Source organism: Callorhinchus milii, unplaced genomic scaffold, assembly GCF_018977255.1.
Source record: "Callorhinchus milii isolate IMCB2004 unplaced genomic scaffold, IMCB_Cmil_1.0 Scaffold3, whole genome shotgun sequence".
Taxonomy (NCBI): Eukaryota; Metazoa; Chordata; class Chondrichthyes; order Chimaeriformes; family Callorhinchidae; genus Callorhinchus; species Callorhinchus milii.
Genome location: NW_024704744.1, coordinates 44671885 through 44686607, shown reverse-complemented (window position 1 = coordinate 44686607; position 14723 = coordinate 44671885). Strand labels below are relative to the sequence as shown.

The 14723-nt window shown below is 43.9% G+C and overlaps 1 protein-coding gene across 3 annotated transcripts in view; it reads left to right on the top strand.

The window, feature by feature from the left end:
- The window catches only part of ahi1 (Abelson helper integration site 1), a 111023-nt gene that overhangs the window by 44246 nt on the left and 52054 nt on the right, over positions 1 to 14723 (top strand). For all 3 annotated transcript variants that reach the window (XM_007893016.2, XM_042333310.1, XM_042333311.1), the window contains exons 19-20: positions 1063 to 1111; positions 2475 to 2551. In XM_007893016.2, coding sequence (XP_007891207.2) covers positions 1063 to 1111; positions 2475 to 2551 — 126 coding nt within the window. The remainder of the gene's footprint in view (positions 1 to 1062; positions 1112 to 2474; positions 2552 to 14723) is intronic.

Below are 14723 nucleotides of genomic sequence, written 5' to 3'. Positions count from 1 at the left end.
CAGTGAAAGTTAAATACTTCTTTCAAAACATTATTTTATCCTTTATGTTTTAATGTGTTGAACCAGTGTGCTGTTCAGCTGTTCAACACATTCTGGTTAATTATTTCAAAAGAAACACTATTATACAGTAAGTAGGATTGTTTAATTATTCAACAGTGACATTAATACTAAAGAGAAGGCCATCTTTATTTTTAATATAGTTTGTTCTGAGGCTCTTGACAGCCAGGTGTTCCTGATTTGTGAAGTCTTAGCCCAGGTGCACACACCCTGTGGGTGTAATCCAGGGAATCCTGCCAAGAGAAGCTGTTTTCCATAAAAATTAGCATTGAATTTTCATGAAAAACTCACAATAGAAATTATTGTTAACAAGGCTATGGGGGCAGTGTGTGGATTGATGCTATTAACAGAAATGTGCGTGTTGTGTATGTGTGGGGGTGTCAATTGATATGCAGGTAGATTCTGGTCCTGGATAGATTATACATTGGGTTTAAGACTGCTAGAAATTTAGATCACAGTAATTTTAATGTGTTAATAACTAGGATGCATCTATCCATGTTGAAAAAGGAAATGGATTCATGGTAACATGTTTGAGAAGCTCCGTTCCATTTTTTTTTACAAAAATCATTGTATTCACTCTTTGCCAATTACATTTTAAGGGTAAAACTGTCTGGGCTGTATGGGTGATACACTGCTCCATCTTAAAGGCACAATCCTTCCCCCTTGTTTTTCTTGCTTGTCTTTATTTTTGTCAGAGTAAGTTCCTGGTGCCCAAACTGTGATTTCAAATTAAATTGGAGAATCCTTTGTTGGATATCAGTCCTCTATTTCTGTTGCTATTTAGCCTTTTCCAGAAGTGAAAGTAAGGGTGATACGTACTTGCCCCAACTATGACCAAGTGCTTAATATTTTAAGCGTAATCATCCTACATCCTTCATTTCAATAGCTAACAATAAAACACGTTTAAAGCACAGCCTCCACACTCGGGTTGCATTAACACATATCCGCCATGTAGAAAGAATTGGTCTTCAAATAGTGCATTCAGATGCAGATTTGTTTTTGCAGGAGTCTATGGAGAACATTTCAGAAGGGGATTACTATTTTGCCCAACCAGGTATGTAAGTGTTAATTGACTACTGTAATAAATAATCCTTATATTTGATGTAATACCTTTCATATCACGAGAATGTCTCAAAGTGCTTCACAGTATATACGGCAAAGTGAAGCGATTATTTTATGGGCGAATGCGGCAGCCAATTTGCACACAGCAGTGATCCGTAAATGGTCATAAAGGGAATGGCAGTTACCTCATGTAAGTGTAATCAGATTACTTGTGTTGTGACTAGATAATTCATCTAAAGCTGCTGAAGTGTTTAAAAACAACTCGCATTTCTATAGTGACCTTCACGTAGGTAGATTAATGTGGTGGTGGGCTTTACAAAGAGAGTGTGGGACACCAAGTGGGGTAACTTGAGAGCTTTCTGTCAAAGGTTGACCTGGTCACCCGTTACACTACAAGGCCTCGATTAGCTTGTAAAATTATTTTTTTAAGTACTATGAAAGCTCAAGCTCCAAAAATCAATGCAGAGGAAAAAATTTGTAGTTAAAATAATAAATGTGGGAAAGGGTAAGATAAGTGAGTAAAATAAATGGTTTGAAATGTTTTGATGTGTTTTGTTCTACAGTGTATTTAGAGTAATAAAATCCACCTGTTGTTACCTTACGTAATTTGAAAAAACTGCTTTTTTCCACCTCCGCCGCATTGCCTATCTCCGTCCGTATCTCATACCCACAGCAACCAAAACCCTCATCTACTCCTTTGTCACTTCCCGGCTGGACTTTTCAAATGCCCTCCTCGCTGGTCTCCTCAGTTCCACCATACACAAAATTTAATTAATTCAGAACTCCACTGCCTGGATACTCACCCGTACAAAACTCTGTACCCCCATCACACCTGTCCTTGCCAGGCTGCACTGGTTCCCAATTACCAAACAGATCGACTTCAAGATCCTCTCACTCGTTTTCAAATCCCTTCATGCCCTCGCACCTCCCTACCTATCCGATTTGCTTACCCCCCCACTCCACCACCCGCTGCCTCCGCTCATCCGGCTCCGGCTTCCTGTTCGTCCTTCGTCCCCTCGCTCCACCATCGGCAGCCGTGCTTTCAGCCACTACCCCTGAAGTTTTGGAACTCCCTCCCTCAATCCCTCCACCTTGCCCCCTCCCCACTTTAAAACCCTGCCTAAAGACCTTCCTTTTTGCTCATGCTTACGGTCACCACCCCCTCCCTCTCCCCCTGGCTCGGAGTCAGAGTTCGCCACTGTCAAGCGCTTCAGGATGCACCCAGCATGAAAGGTGCTATATAAATGCAAGTTGTTGTTGTTGACCTAAAGATCTTGAAATTTCTTTGGATTAGCTAGCAGACATGCATTATGTACATCTGCTCAAATTTTGTCTTTGCTTATCTTATTCAATAGGTATGGTTCCTTTCACGGTGTGGGATAAGAAAAGGGATTCCAATTTCACTTCAATGGACGGACAACACTTCAATATTGTAAGTACTAATTTTTTGGGTCAGCTGGGTTTCTTGACTCGTGCAAAATCCCCCACCATGCTTAAGTTTATCCAAACGAAACTGAGAATTATACGTGTGTATACCATGGAAATTTTGTGTGTATGCACAATGGAATGCGCACTCTAACCCTGGAGGGACGTATCCTGCGTACCTAATTCTGGAGAGGTTTGGGGACCCCAGACTGTGTGTTGGGTTACTGCTGTAATTTATCCAGCTAAAAACGCATAGATTGCCATTGAGAGCACTATCTGGCAAACTTCCTGCTGCTTGTCCAGTTCGGACCACCCTACCTGTTAGGGTTTTGACTTGCAGGTTTAACTGTGGAACTGTGGGACAATCCCTGCCCCCAGTATACTGAATAAATACAGATTGCAAGTAATATGAGAAGATGTATTAAGGTATCAAACTTCATTTTAATATGGATTTATGCAAATGTCTATTAGAAGTTGGATTTGCATGCTTTGTGAAATTTTTCATGTTGCTAAATCTGCACCAGATAGGTTGTCATTTGTGTTATTAATCAAGTAATGCATCTCCAGAGTCATCTGATATTAGTGTCCTTTGCTGTAGAATAGCAGAGTTTCCACATCTCTGGAAATTAGTTCAGGAATACAGATGACAAATTTCCCACTTGGGGAGTTCAAAGGCGTGACTGAATGAATGTAATGGTTCCCCAACTTGCATTTCACGTGCAAGATTGTAGTAGGGATGAGAATGCTGTCATGGTTCTTGTAAATGTCACTATTGAGTTCATGAATTTAGTCTCTGATGGTCTGTACAGTCTACAGCAGAGCTTGTGAATTTAGTCTGTGCAGTTTTCTGTCTCTGTAGCTTGCAGCAGAGCTAGTGAATTTAGTCTGTGCTGAACTCAATTTATGCAGTCATCACATTCTAGATGTGTTAATAAATTTAATAGACAGGACAACAATTTCTTCAACTTTGACTTATGCGTTTCAATTTTTTTTAATTTGATTGGTAATTTGTAATTAAATCAACATCTTGCAAGCCTGGGTGGTGGTCAGGTCACTTAATGAACGATGTGTATAATTGTAAATACAGAATAGAATCATAACTTGTTGGACAATAGATCTATGAAAATGTCTCCCTGTAAAAGTAGTTGATCCTGCCAGTTGACAACTGAACTTAAGAATTGATTAATTGTCCAATATATTCCTACAGCCCTTCATTCCCAGACCTCCTCTATATTACCGTTCAGGCCTGACATAGACAGTTGCTTTTCTAGTATAAGAAACTATACTGATTGGGCAGTAATTCCATTGGACAGTGTCTTTCTATGCTGTTTCTTGGTTGAGATTTTGCCTGGGAAATAGACTGAGTGTGTAGTTGAAGTATAATGAGACGGGTTGGTGCTGGATGACAGGTCTGGCCTCCTCGTCCCCCGAGTCCTCCGCTCCACCCACGGCGTCCGTGCCTTCAGCCACTATGCCCCGAGGCTCTGGAACTGCCTTCCTCACTCCCTTCGTCTCGCTCCCTCCCTCCTCATTTTCGGGTCTCTACTGAAGACCTTTCTTTTCGACCGCGCCTTTGGTCACCTTCCTCCCCCTCCCCCTGGCTCGGCCCCGGGATCCGTTACTGTCCAGCGCTCTGAGATGCCGTCCGGCATGGAGGGCGCTATATAAATCCAAGTTGTTGTTGTTGTGTCGATTCCTGTAGCTCAGTGGTTAGAGCACTCGCTTTGCAAGTGAGAGACCTGGGTTCAATTCCAGGCAGAGGGCGAAACCTTGGGCAAGTTTCCTTACTCCACACACCTAATAATAATCCCTCCAAAAGAAAACAATGATAAATTGGTCATTTTCAATCCATGACTGTTTGTGGGACATCGCTGTGCGCAATTGGCTGCCGCGTTCGCCCACAAATATACAGTCAATTCACTTTACAGTATATTCCGTGAAGCGCTTTGGGACGTCTAGAAGACGTGAAAAGCGCTATATCAAATGCAAGGATTATTATTATTATAAAGCCAACTGCTTACTTTCTAGATTGATTCATTTGAGTAATGGACTACTTAGCAATTGATTGTTGTGTTCTGATTGATATGTGGATCCTCTGCAGATTGCACAGTCAGGTCATGGAGCCATTGTAGTAATGTTTATTTATCATTTCAGTAGGAGCCACACCTAGTTTGGGGATTACTCCCATTACAGTTGACAAAAGTAGGGCTAAAGCTAAATAACTCAACCGTAACCAATTTGTAAGAAATTAGATCTATTAGAAAAATTGATATCCCAGAAATTTTTACAGAAATCCGCAAAGAACACCCAACAATCAAATATATTGTGATGCCCTCCTGGCAAATTCCATGCTTCCATTGAGTCCTAATTGCATGTTTCCGCTGTGACAATTGGTAGACTTTGAACTTCACAGAAACATCCACTTGCACAAAGTGAAAAATTATTTTGGTCGGCCGGGTGGGTGTCTTAACAGATGAGGAAACCCATCACCGTGCTAACAGTATCCAAACAAACAGAGTTCGTGCATTCCATCAAATAGAAAATCCCGAGATATTTATTGGTATAGAATGCACTCTCTCTTCCTGGAGGGACACATCCTGCTTACCTAATTCCAGAAAGTATTAGGTGCAGGTTGACAAGAGCTAAGGCTTGGGGACCCAGAGTGTGTGTTGGCTACTGTTGGAGTCTACCCAACTAAACCTGCAAAGCTAGCTGTTGAGAGCACTGACTGCCAAATTTTCCTGACCACCCTACCTGTTAGGGCTTTAGCTTGTAGGGTTAACAGGAACTGAGTGGAAAGAATCCCTGCCCCAGTGAGTGACTGCTCCAGTGTTTGGGGGCAGACAAAGTGAAGGATTGTAGCATCTAGCCCCCAGATTTTAAACCATTATGTAATAGTAATCTGAAAATTAAACTTACATGACTCTTCAAAGGCCTTCCCTGCCAAAATCCGAATTTCCAGGTCTGACCAATATTTAGCAAGCTATTCACTGCTTCGTGGCTCTTTTTGTCCCTGATACATTTTCAGACAATGAAACAGTTGCTAATATGCTGTGCTGTTATCTTCCTCATCATCATGACCTCCTGCCCACATCAAGCATCTGCCCCCAAGGCGAGCCTCCGTTCAGCTCGTAGTCGCTCTGACTCAGCACTTGTGCACGTGAACAGAACAAAGTTTTAAGCACAATGTGGAAGCCGCACTAGTAGCACATCTCACCTCACAGCAACTCCAATATTCGCTTCTGCAGGTAGAGACATTAAAGGAGACATTACTATAATATTTGATATAGTGCCTTATCACGTTGTCAAGACATCTCAAAGCATTTCACAAGATATCATAAACTGGGTATTTTGTGGGGGGATGTTGTTGTCAATTTGTGCAACTCTGGGTTGAATACCCAATTTTATTTGGGGGATTGTTGCCAAGGACACTGGGAGAAACTCCATTCTCTTTTTTGAAAAGTGCCATGAGATCTTTTAACATCTTTGTAGTTAGGCAGATGGGACCTTGGTATAATGTTTCGTCCGAAGGATGGCACCTTCAACAATGTAGCACACCCTAGCACTGCATTTCTGCATATCTGTCAAACATCAAGCACTGGATGAGAGCTAACTTTCTTCAGTTGAACATCAACAAGACCGAGGCTCTCCTGATTGGCTCCCGTCAGCACCTCCACACCCCACACACCACCTTGCTAAGCCAGTCCGGAAACCTTGGGGTCTTGTTTGACCCTCAACTATCCTTTCTATCCCACAACTGCGTCATGACCCGCTCTGCCTTCCCCCACTCCGCACCGTCGCCCGGCTCCGACACTGTCTCATACCACAGGTCGCCAAAACTCTCATACACGCATTCATAACATCGAGGCTCAATTATGCAAACTCATTGCTCGTTGGCCTCCCCAACTCCTCCCTCCACAGGCTGCAGATCATCCAGACCTCTGCAGCCCATTGTCCTCTCCCGCACTAGGCTCCGTGACCCTATCAACCCCATCCTTGCCCAACTCCACTGGCTTCCCATCACACAGACCCTTCAAGATCCTGGTCCTCACCTTCAAAGCCCTACAGTCTTGCTCTCCCCTACCTCTCCTAACCCCCTACCATCCTGCTCACTCTCTCCGCTCAGTGAACTCCGGCCTGCTTCACATCCCTCATCTTGCTCGCCCCACTATTGGTGGGTGGGCCTTCCGCCACTCTACCCCCACCCTTTGGAACTCCCATCCCGCAGTCCCTCCACCTCGCCCCCTCTCTTGCCACCTTCAAGACCCATCTCAAGACCCTTCTCTTCAACCATGCTTCAATCTCCCTGCTTTCCCCCCTGCACTCCATCCTCCCCCACCCCGACCCCCAGCTCGGGTCCATAATTCTGTCTGTCCAGGGCCTTAGGATGTGCTCCCGACGTGAAAGGCGCTTTACAAATGTAATTTTGATATTGTTGTTGATTGTCAGCATAGACAATGTGGACTCAAAGTCCCGTTGTGGGGCTTGAACCCACAACTAGGGGTTGCAATCTTGGAAATCCTGATCCTGGGATTCTATAAGCTAATGCTGCACGCAAATTCCTGTGACTTTTTGAGTAGAATCTCGGAATTATATAAAGGCCTTGCATGAAAGCGCCACCTAGCAGTGATCAACCATTTGGAGACCCTTGGAGTACCCTGAGGAATGCTTGGAGACATCCACCCAATGTGAAGGTGCCATATCAAATTTAAATATATCGGACGACTTTATTAATTATTAAATAAAACTTGGGGAAACTGCATTTAATCGCTCATTATTCAACTTAATTATTCACTATGTATTAGGTTATGTGTCTATTGAGAAAACATACTTGATGGGAAAAATCACTTATCTGATTTCATTTTTTTAAAAATGTTCTTTTGAGTACTATGCCATTTAACAGGGATATTCCTACTGTCTTTCCCTACTGACAAGCAATCAGCACTTCAGTGTAGGTACTTTCCTACAGTGGAATATGGTGGGGAAAATAAGGAAAGTAATACATTGTCATGTTTAACCTTCTTTTAAAAAATAGTTTATCAAAAGATTAACTTAGATATGAATGGACAACAAATGTATTAGAAGTACTTTAGTTAGCATAGGGTTTCAAGTACCGTATTTGTGTGTACTCAATGCATCTTTAAAATATTTCTAGAGGATATTACCTGCATTTTACTGAAAGGTTGTCTCCTCAACGAACTTTTAATGAATTTCTCATAAGTTTTTAAGTATTGTGAAAGGATGATTTGAATGAGAAGAGAAGGAAATAATCCTGAGGCAATGAATGCCAACTGTAAGCAGACTAATAGTAGATGGGTGTGCCCATAAGACAAATAAAGGATGATAGAAAATTTGACTTGCAAGTTTATGCAAATTGTTTTTATCTACTTTTCAAAGTCAAATGATGGCCTGATGAAGCGTATATATGATCGCGTTTTAGAAAATCTGTAATCCTTTCTTTTTCTGTCAGACGTCAAACTATTTCTGTGTCGAAATTTTACATTTCTAGATTTGTGTGTATTTTAAATTATTTGCATTATATATTAAGAAATGCAAAGCATCTGTGGCTTAACATTCATTCTTCTTAAATGTTCTTATTCCTTTTGTCCAACATCAAGAATTGGGCATCTGTTCTGCTGCTCAATTCAGGCCCTGGCTTGAAAGCCGTTCTAGTGTGTTGTGCTGTTTTTATGGCAGTGAACTATAGTCACATCAATTATAAAACCACAGAAATGTATGTAAGATCAATTATGCAATCTTTCCACAAAATATATTTCATAAATAGTAATTGCTTCATTTTATTTATTCTGTGCCAAAGAAAACTTACATAACATTAAACCAGCAAGCTTAGCACAGAACACTTAATTCAGTGATAGCTGTGAAATGAAGATGAGGTGTGTTGTATGACCAAACCACCAGCAAGTAGATGCTTTTTTTAAAAAAGACAAGTTTTAGCGGGCTTTTTGAGAACAAAAAGGGAATTTGCAAGGCCCTGCTCAAAGTGGATTTTTAAACTAATATATAAGCAACCAATATAATATTTTTGAAATGGAGCAAAATTGTATAGCACATATAGTCTGCTGTATGAATACAATAATAAAATACAATTTGTGAGATTCACCAAAGGCTTTACATATAGAAAATCCAGGTGCAAGGTGTATCTTGGGTGAAACCTCTAGAGCTCCAATCAAATTCCAATCTGTTGTGTACCAGGAACCTAGTTTTGCAGAACTCCAACCTGAGATTTAACATATAAGCAGACTTTCAGAGGGTCAGCCAGAGACGGCAGCCAGTACCTGAAGGATTTGCAACACTGCAATCTTGTTCAAAAGCACAACACAGTGTCAACACAGATTATAGTGTCAACACAGATTATGTGAGTGGGGCTTGAACCCACAACCTTCTGACTCGGAGGCGAAAGTGCTACCACTGAGCCAGGCTGACTCTCTGAATTAGGGTAGTTATTACCTGAGATCCACACAAGTAGATGTTCAAAAGCAACCATTAATATGCTATAAATAATTCTGAAATTGCCAAGTACGCACCACACAGCTTATTTGTAAAAAGGTTTTGGGTTGCAGTAGTACACCACTCAAGTGATGCAGTATGTGTTGAAATGAGCCAAGATCAATGGGCAGCCAAAAAGTAAATACAATTCTTGTTATTGCCCACATTCTTTAATGGTACTCCAGAACTCAATTACTGTGAGTGGGAGAGAAAAAATGCATCATTTGCATTTATCCTACAAAAAGTATGACTTAAAGGCAAACTTGCAGTGCTGCAGAGTGAATAGAATACATTTTTGTTAAACTATCAAACATTGTGGAGTCCTGTAGCTCAGTGGTTAGAGCACTTGCTTTGCAAGTGAGAGACCTGAGTTCAATTCCAGGCAGAGGGCGAACCTTGGGCAAGTTTCCTTACTCCACACAGAGCCTAATAATAATCCCACCAAAAAAACAATAATAAAATTGGTCATTTTCAATCTACGACTGTTTGTGGGACATTGCTGTGCGCAATTGGCTGCCGCGTTCGCCCACAAATATACAGTCAATTCACTTTACAGTGTATTCTTGTGAGGTGCTTTGGGACATCCTCCCGATGTGAAAAGCGCTATATCAAATGCAAGGATTATTATTATTATATTGCTTTCCAGGCAACATTCCATTTCTCCAATGGCAGCAATATTTTCACTGTATAGTCTAACCCACAGGGACTGATGAAGGAGAGCAAAAGGTTTGTGGTCAGGATGATGAAAAGTCTATAAGTGGATGCCATCATATTTAAAAACTGGGAAGTGACACATAAAATTACATGTTGCAAGAGCGGCAGATAATGTAAAGCACCAGATTTAGTCTGTATGTATGTGGAGAGAGAACAGAAAGTCCTTATCTGGTGCAAAAAAAAATAGTTTTCCGTTCCAGGTGTTTGACTCTTTACTGTTGCGACAGTGGTTTGAAATCTGGTGATGTTATACTTCATAACTCAGGAATTTACGGTACTAGGATTCAACACTTATGCCCATATGACTCATTTTGTAAGTTATCTTAGCCTTGCTGAAATTAATGGCAGAAACCTTTTATTGTAATTCCATCAGTAAAATTAATAATAATAATAATAATTCTTGTATTTGATAGTTCTATATCATGTCTTTGAGACAAGTGGTGTGATTGTGAGTGAAGATGGCAGTAGATGGAATATCAGTCATATTTGGCTCTCCCCTGGTGACCCCGTCCCCCCCCGTTGAAGCCTCCCCTCCTGGCTACACTTTTCACCACATCCCCCATTCCAACCAACGTGACGGCAGAGTAGCCCTCATTTCCCAAGCTTCCCTTGGTCTATCCCCTATTCCTTTGGCTGTTTCTCCTCCTTTGAGAACTTCACCCTCTGCCATCCCTATTCTCTCTCCCTCAAAATCCTCCTTGTTTACTGCCACATCCCCAAACCTCCAGGCTCCTTCCTCACCGATATCTCCTCTCATCTCTCATCCATGTCCTTCTGCACTGAACACCTGCTCATAATGGGTGATTTCAACCTCCACCTAAACTCCCCTTGCACCGTCTCCTTGGATTTCACTGCCCTCTTCTCCCTAAACCTCACCCTCCACATCAACTCGCCGACCCACCACCATGGCCACGCCCTCGACTTCACCCATCACACGTGGCCTTGACATTTCCAACCTGTCTTATCACGGACAAGACCATGTTGGACATTTCCTCATCTCCCACATCCCCTTCCCCACTTCCAAGCCCTCCGCCATTTGTTTCTGCCCATGGAAAAAGCTTCCCCCTGAGTCCCTCATGAATGCCCTTTTCCTCGGACCTCCTCTCCCTCTGGCCATCCACCTACAAAGATCCTGTTGCAGCCATCAAGCTGCTGATGGCTGCTGATCTCTCCCACAACCTTCAATTCCTTGACTCCCCTGAAATTCCCCAAACCCACCCACTCCCCCTAGTACAACAGTCATCTCCGCTCATTCAAAATACAAACCTGGACACTTGAGCGCAGATGGCAGAAATCCGGCTTCACGATTCACCACCAACTGTGGCTCTAGCACCTCCGCACCTACCACCTCTCCCTTTCACAGGCCACAACTGACTTTTGCTTAAAGTCATCCTGGAGGTAAACAACAATCCAAAGACACTGTTTTTCACTGTCCATCACCTCCTTCATGCACTCCCTCAAGCCCCCTCTATCCTCATGTCAAACGCCAAGTGCAAAGAAGTCCTAGACTTTTTCGCCTCAAAGATTGAAAACGTCCGCTTGGCTGCAACGTGTGTGTCCCCTGTATCCCCTTCAACCCCACCCAGTCCATCCACACAATCTTTTCCCTCTGCCACAGCTCCTGCCGCTCCCAACTCACACTCCTTTGCCCCCGATTCTCCCTACTCCCTCTCATCTACCATCTCCGGATGAAGCCCACCACCTGCTGCCTCAACCCCTTCCCCACCCAGCTGCTGGTTACGCAAATCCCCCTCCTCTCCCCGCTGCTGGCTGACGCTGACACTGTCAACCAGTCTCTCTCCTCAGGCTCTGTTCCACTCCACTCTGGGTGATCGAAAGCACGGTCGAAGAGGAGGGTCTTGAGATGGGTTTTGACGAAGAAAGGGAGGGGGAGAGGCGGAAGGACCTCGGAATGGAGTTACAGAGGATGGGGGCAGAATGGCAGAAAGCACGCCTGCCAATGGTGGGGCGAGCGAGACGGGGGAGGTGAAGCAGGCCAGAGCCCGCTGAGTGGAGGGAGCGGGCAGATGGTAGGGGATTAGGAGGTCGCAGAGGTAGGGAGGAGCGAGGCCATGGAGGGCTTTGAAGGTGAGTACCAGGATCTTGAACTGTATCCTCTATGTGATGGGAACACAGTGGAGTCGGGCGAGGATGGAGGTGATAGGGTGGAGCAGAGGGAGGCTGTGGGACGGTCGAGCAGGGATAGAAGTCGGGGAGGGCAGTGGGAGGAGAGGACCACGCGGGAGTAGTGGAGGTTAGAGTACATAGGTGGTAGTATTTTGGGGAAGAAGTTCGGGTCGGTTGGCCCCCTGAAAACCGCTGTTATCACACCCCTCCTCAAATAACCGACCCTCGATCCCTCTAATCTCTCACACAACCGTCCCATTTCCAACCTACCCTTCCTTGAAAAGTCCTGGAACGCATTGTTGCAGGTCAACTTCGGTCACACCTCACCCTCCACTCCCTCCTCAAGCCCCTGCAGTCTGGTTTTCACCCTGCTCACAGCACAGAGACAGCGCTTGTCAAAGTCACAAACGCCATTCTCTCTATCTGTGACCATGGCTGCCTCTGCCTCCTCATCCTCCTAGATCTCTCTGACGCGTTCGACACAGTTGACCACGCCATCCTCCTTCATTGCCTCTCCCTCATCCATCTTAATTGGCTGCAGTCGCATGGTTCGAGTCCTACTTAACTAACCGTCTCCATTTCATCTTGGCAAATGGTTTCTCCTCCCGCCCCCACCCGGTAACCTACGGGGTATCCCAGGGCTCCATCCTTGGCCCTCTTCTTTTTCTTGCCTATATGCTCCCTCTGGGCGATGTCATCCGCAGACAAAGGGTAAACTTCTGCATGCATGCGGATGATACAGAAATCTATTTTGCCTCCTCCTGTATCAACTCTTCCATTCCCTTCCTCGACTTCACCATTTTCATCTCGGGGTATAGATTGTCTACAGGTATCTTTTACAAGCCTACCAATTCCCACAGCTACCTGGACTACACTTCCTCCCAACCCACTTCCTGTAAAGACTCTATTTCCTTTTCCCAGTTCCTCTGTCTCCGTCGCATCTGCTCTGACGATGCCACCTTTCACACCAGAGCAACTGAAATGTTTTCCTTTTTCCTTGACCGAAGATTCCCATCCACTGTTGTAGGCAGGGTCCTTGCCCGTGTCCGCCCTATTTCCCGCACCTCTGCCCTCACCGCTTCCCCCTCTTCCCAGAACCTCCTAGTCCTCACCTTCCATCCCACCAGCCTCAACATCCAACAAATAATTCACTGCCATTTCCGGCACCTCCAGCATGATCCAACCACCAAACTTATCATTCCCTCCCCTCTCTTAGCATTCCGAAGGGACCGTTCCCTCCGTGACTCCCTGGTTCATTCCTCTATCACCACCAACAGTTACTCTCCTCCCCCCGGCACCTTCCCATGCCAGCGCAGGAGATGCAATACCTGGCCTTTCACCTCCTCCGATACCACTGTCCAGGGCCCCAAACACAGTTTTCAAGTGAGACAGTGATTTACTTGTACTGCCACCAATGTAGTTTACTGCATTCGCTGCTCACGATGTGGTCACTACATTGGGGAGACCAAACGCAGATTGGGTTGCTGAACACCTCCATTCTGCCCCCAAGTACATCCCTGAGCTTCTGGGTTCTTGCTATTTCAACTCTCCCTCCCACTCGCATTCTGACCTCTCCATCCACAGTCTCCTACGCCATTCCAATGAACCACAGCGCAAGCTCGAGGAACAACACCTCATTTATCTGCTAGGGACCTTACAGCCCTCTGGTCTTAATATTGATTTCAATAATTTCAGACCATAACAGCTCACATTCCCTCTCCCCCTCTTCTGTGACCATTACCACATTATCCGGGTCTCAGACACATCTTTTCTCTCTCTGGTCTGCCTGTTCTGATGCAATTTTCCTCCCCTTTGTTTTGCATCATTAACATCTCTTTAACTCATCTTCCCCTGCCCTCTACGCCATTTTCTCCTATGTTTTCCTTGCCCTGCCTTTCCCTTCTCTGTTGGTCCTTAAAAGCCTCCTCTACCTCCCAACATACCCCAGTTCTGATGAAGGGTCGTGGACCTGAAACATTGACTCACTTTCCTTTCTCCAGTCAAAGGTCATTTATCTTATTTGTTTTATTTAACCTTGGTGCGACTTCCATCAGACAAAAGCATGTTTAAAATGTTTTATTCTCTGGGGAAATTATGATAAAAGATAAGCAGCAGATAGTCTGTTTCAACATAAAGCAGTTGTTCAAGATGGCAGAAAAACAAACCTGTCAGATCCTATCTGTAGATCTGGTAGCCTTCCTGCTAGAAGTACTAGAAATAGTATTTGGTCTTATCAACAAACTGAGAATATGTTGAGTCACTTAGCTAGTAATTGGTACACAGAGATCCTAGTCTTCTTTGAGGGCTGCTGTGCACAATTGGCTGCCACATTTCACCCACAAATCCTGTGTAGTGCTTTGAAACATCCTTCTGACGTGATAAGGTACTATACCAAATGCAAGTATTATTATTGCCATAACCGTGACTGGTGAAAATATTACAGTGCCTAAATGATCATCCCTCAGTTGTTTGTGAAAACAAATAAGCTAAAACTATAAAAAATTGCCATAGATTTTCACTTCAGTATTACTGTGTGAACTGAAACGATTGTCAGTAAGGCTACCAATGTTTCCATATTTTTTTAAAAAAAGCTATGTGATCATTTTGGGGGCATGTTTATATACCTGTATTTACACATCTATATACTTGGCTAGGACTCATTAGTGGTGTAAGCATGTGGGTACAGTGGTAATAATTTCCTCTGCTTTTGTTTTGCCAATAATGTATTATTGGGCGAAATGTTGGGCAAGTTTCCTTACTCCACACTCCTCTGGTTACCTAGCAGTAAGTAGGAACCCCTTTGTTAGTCGATTGGCAGATCACTTTTCCAG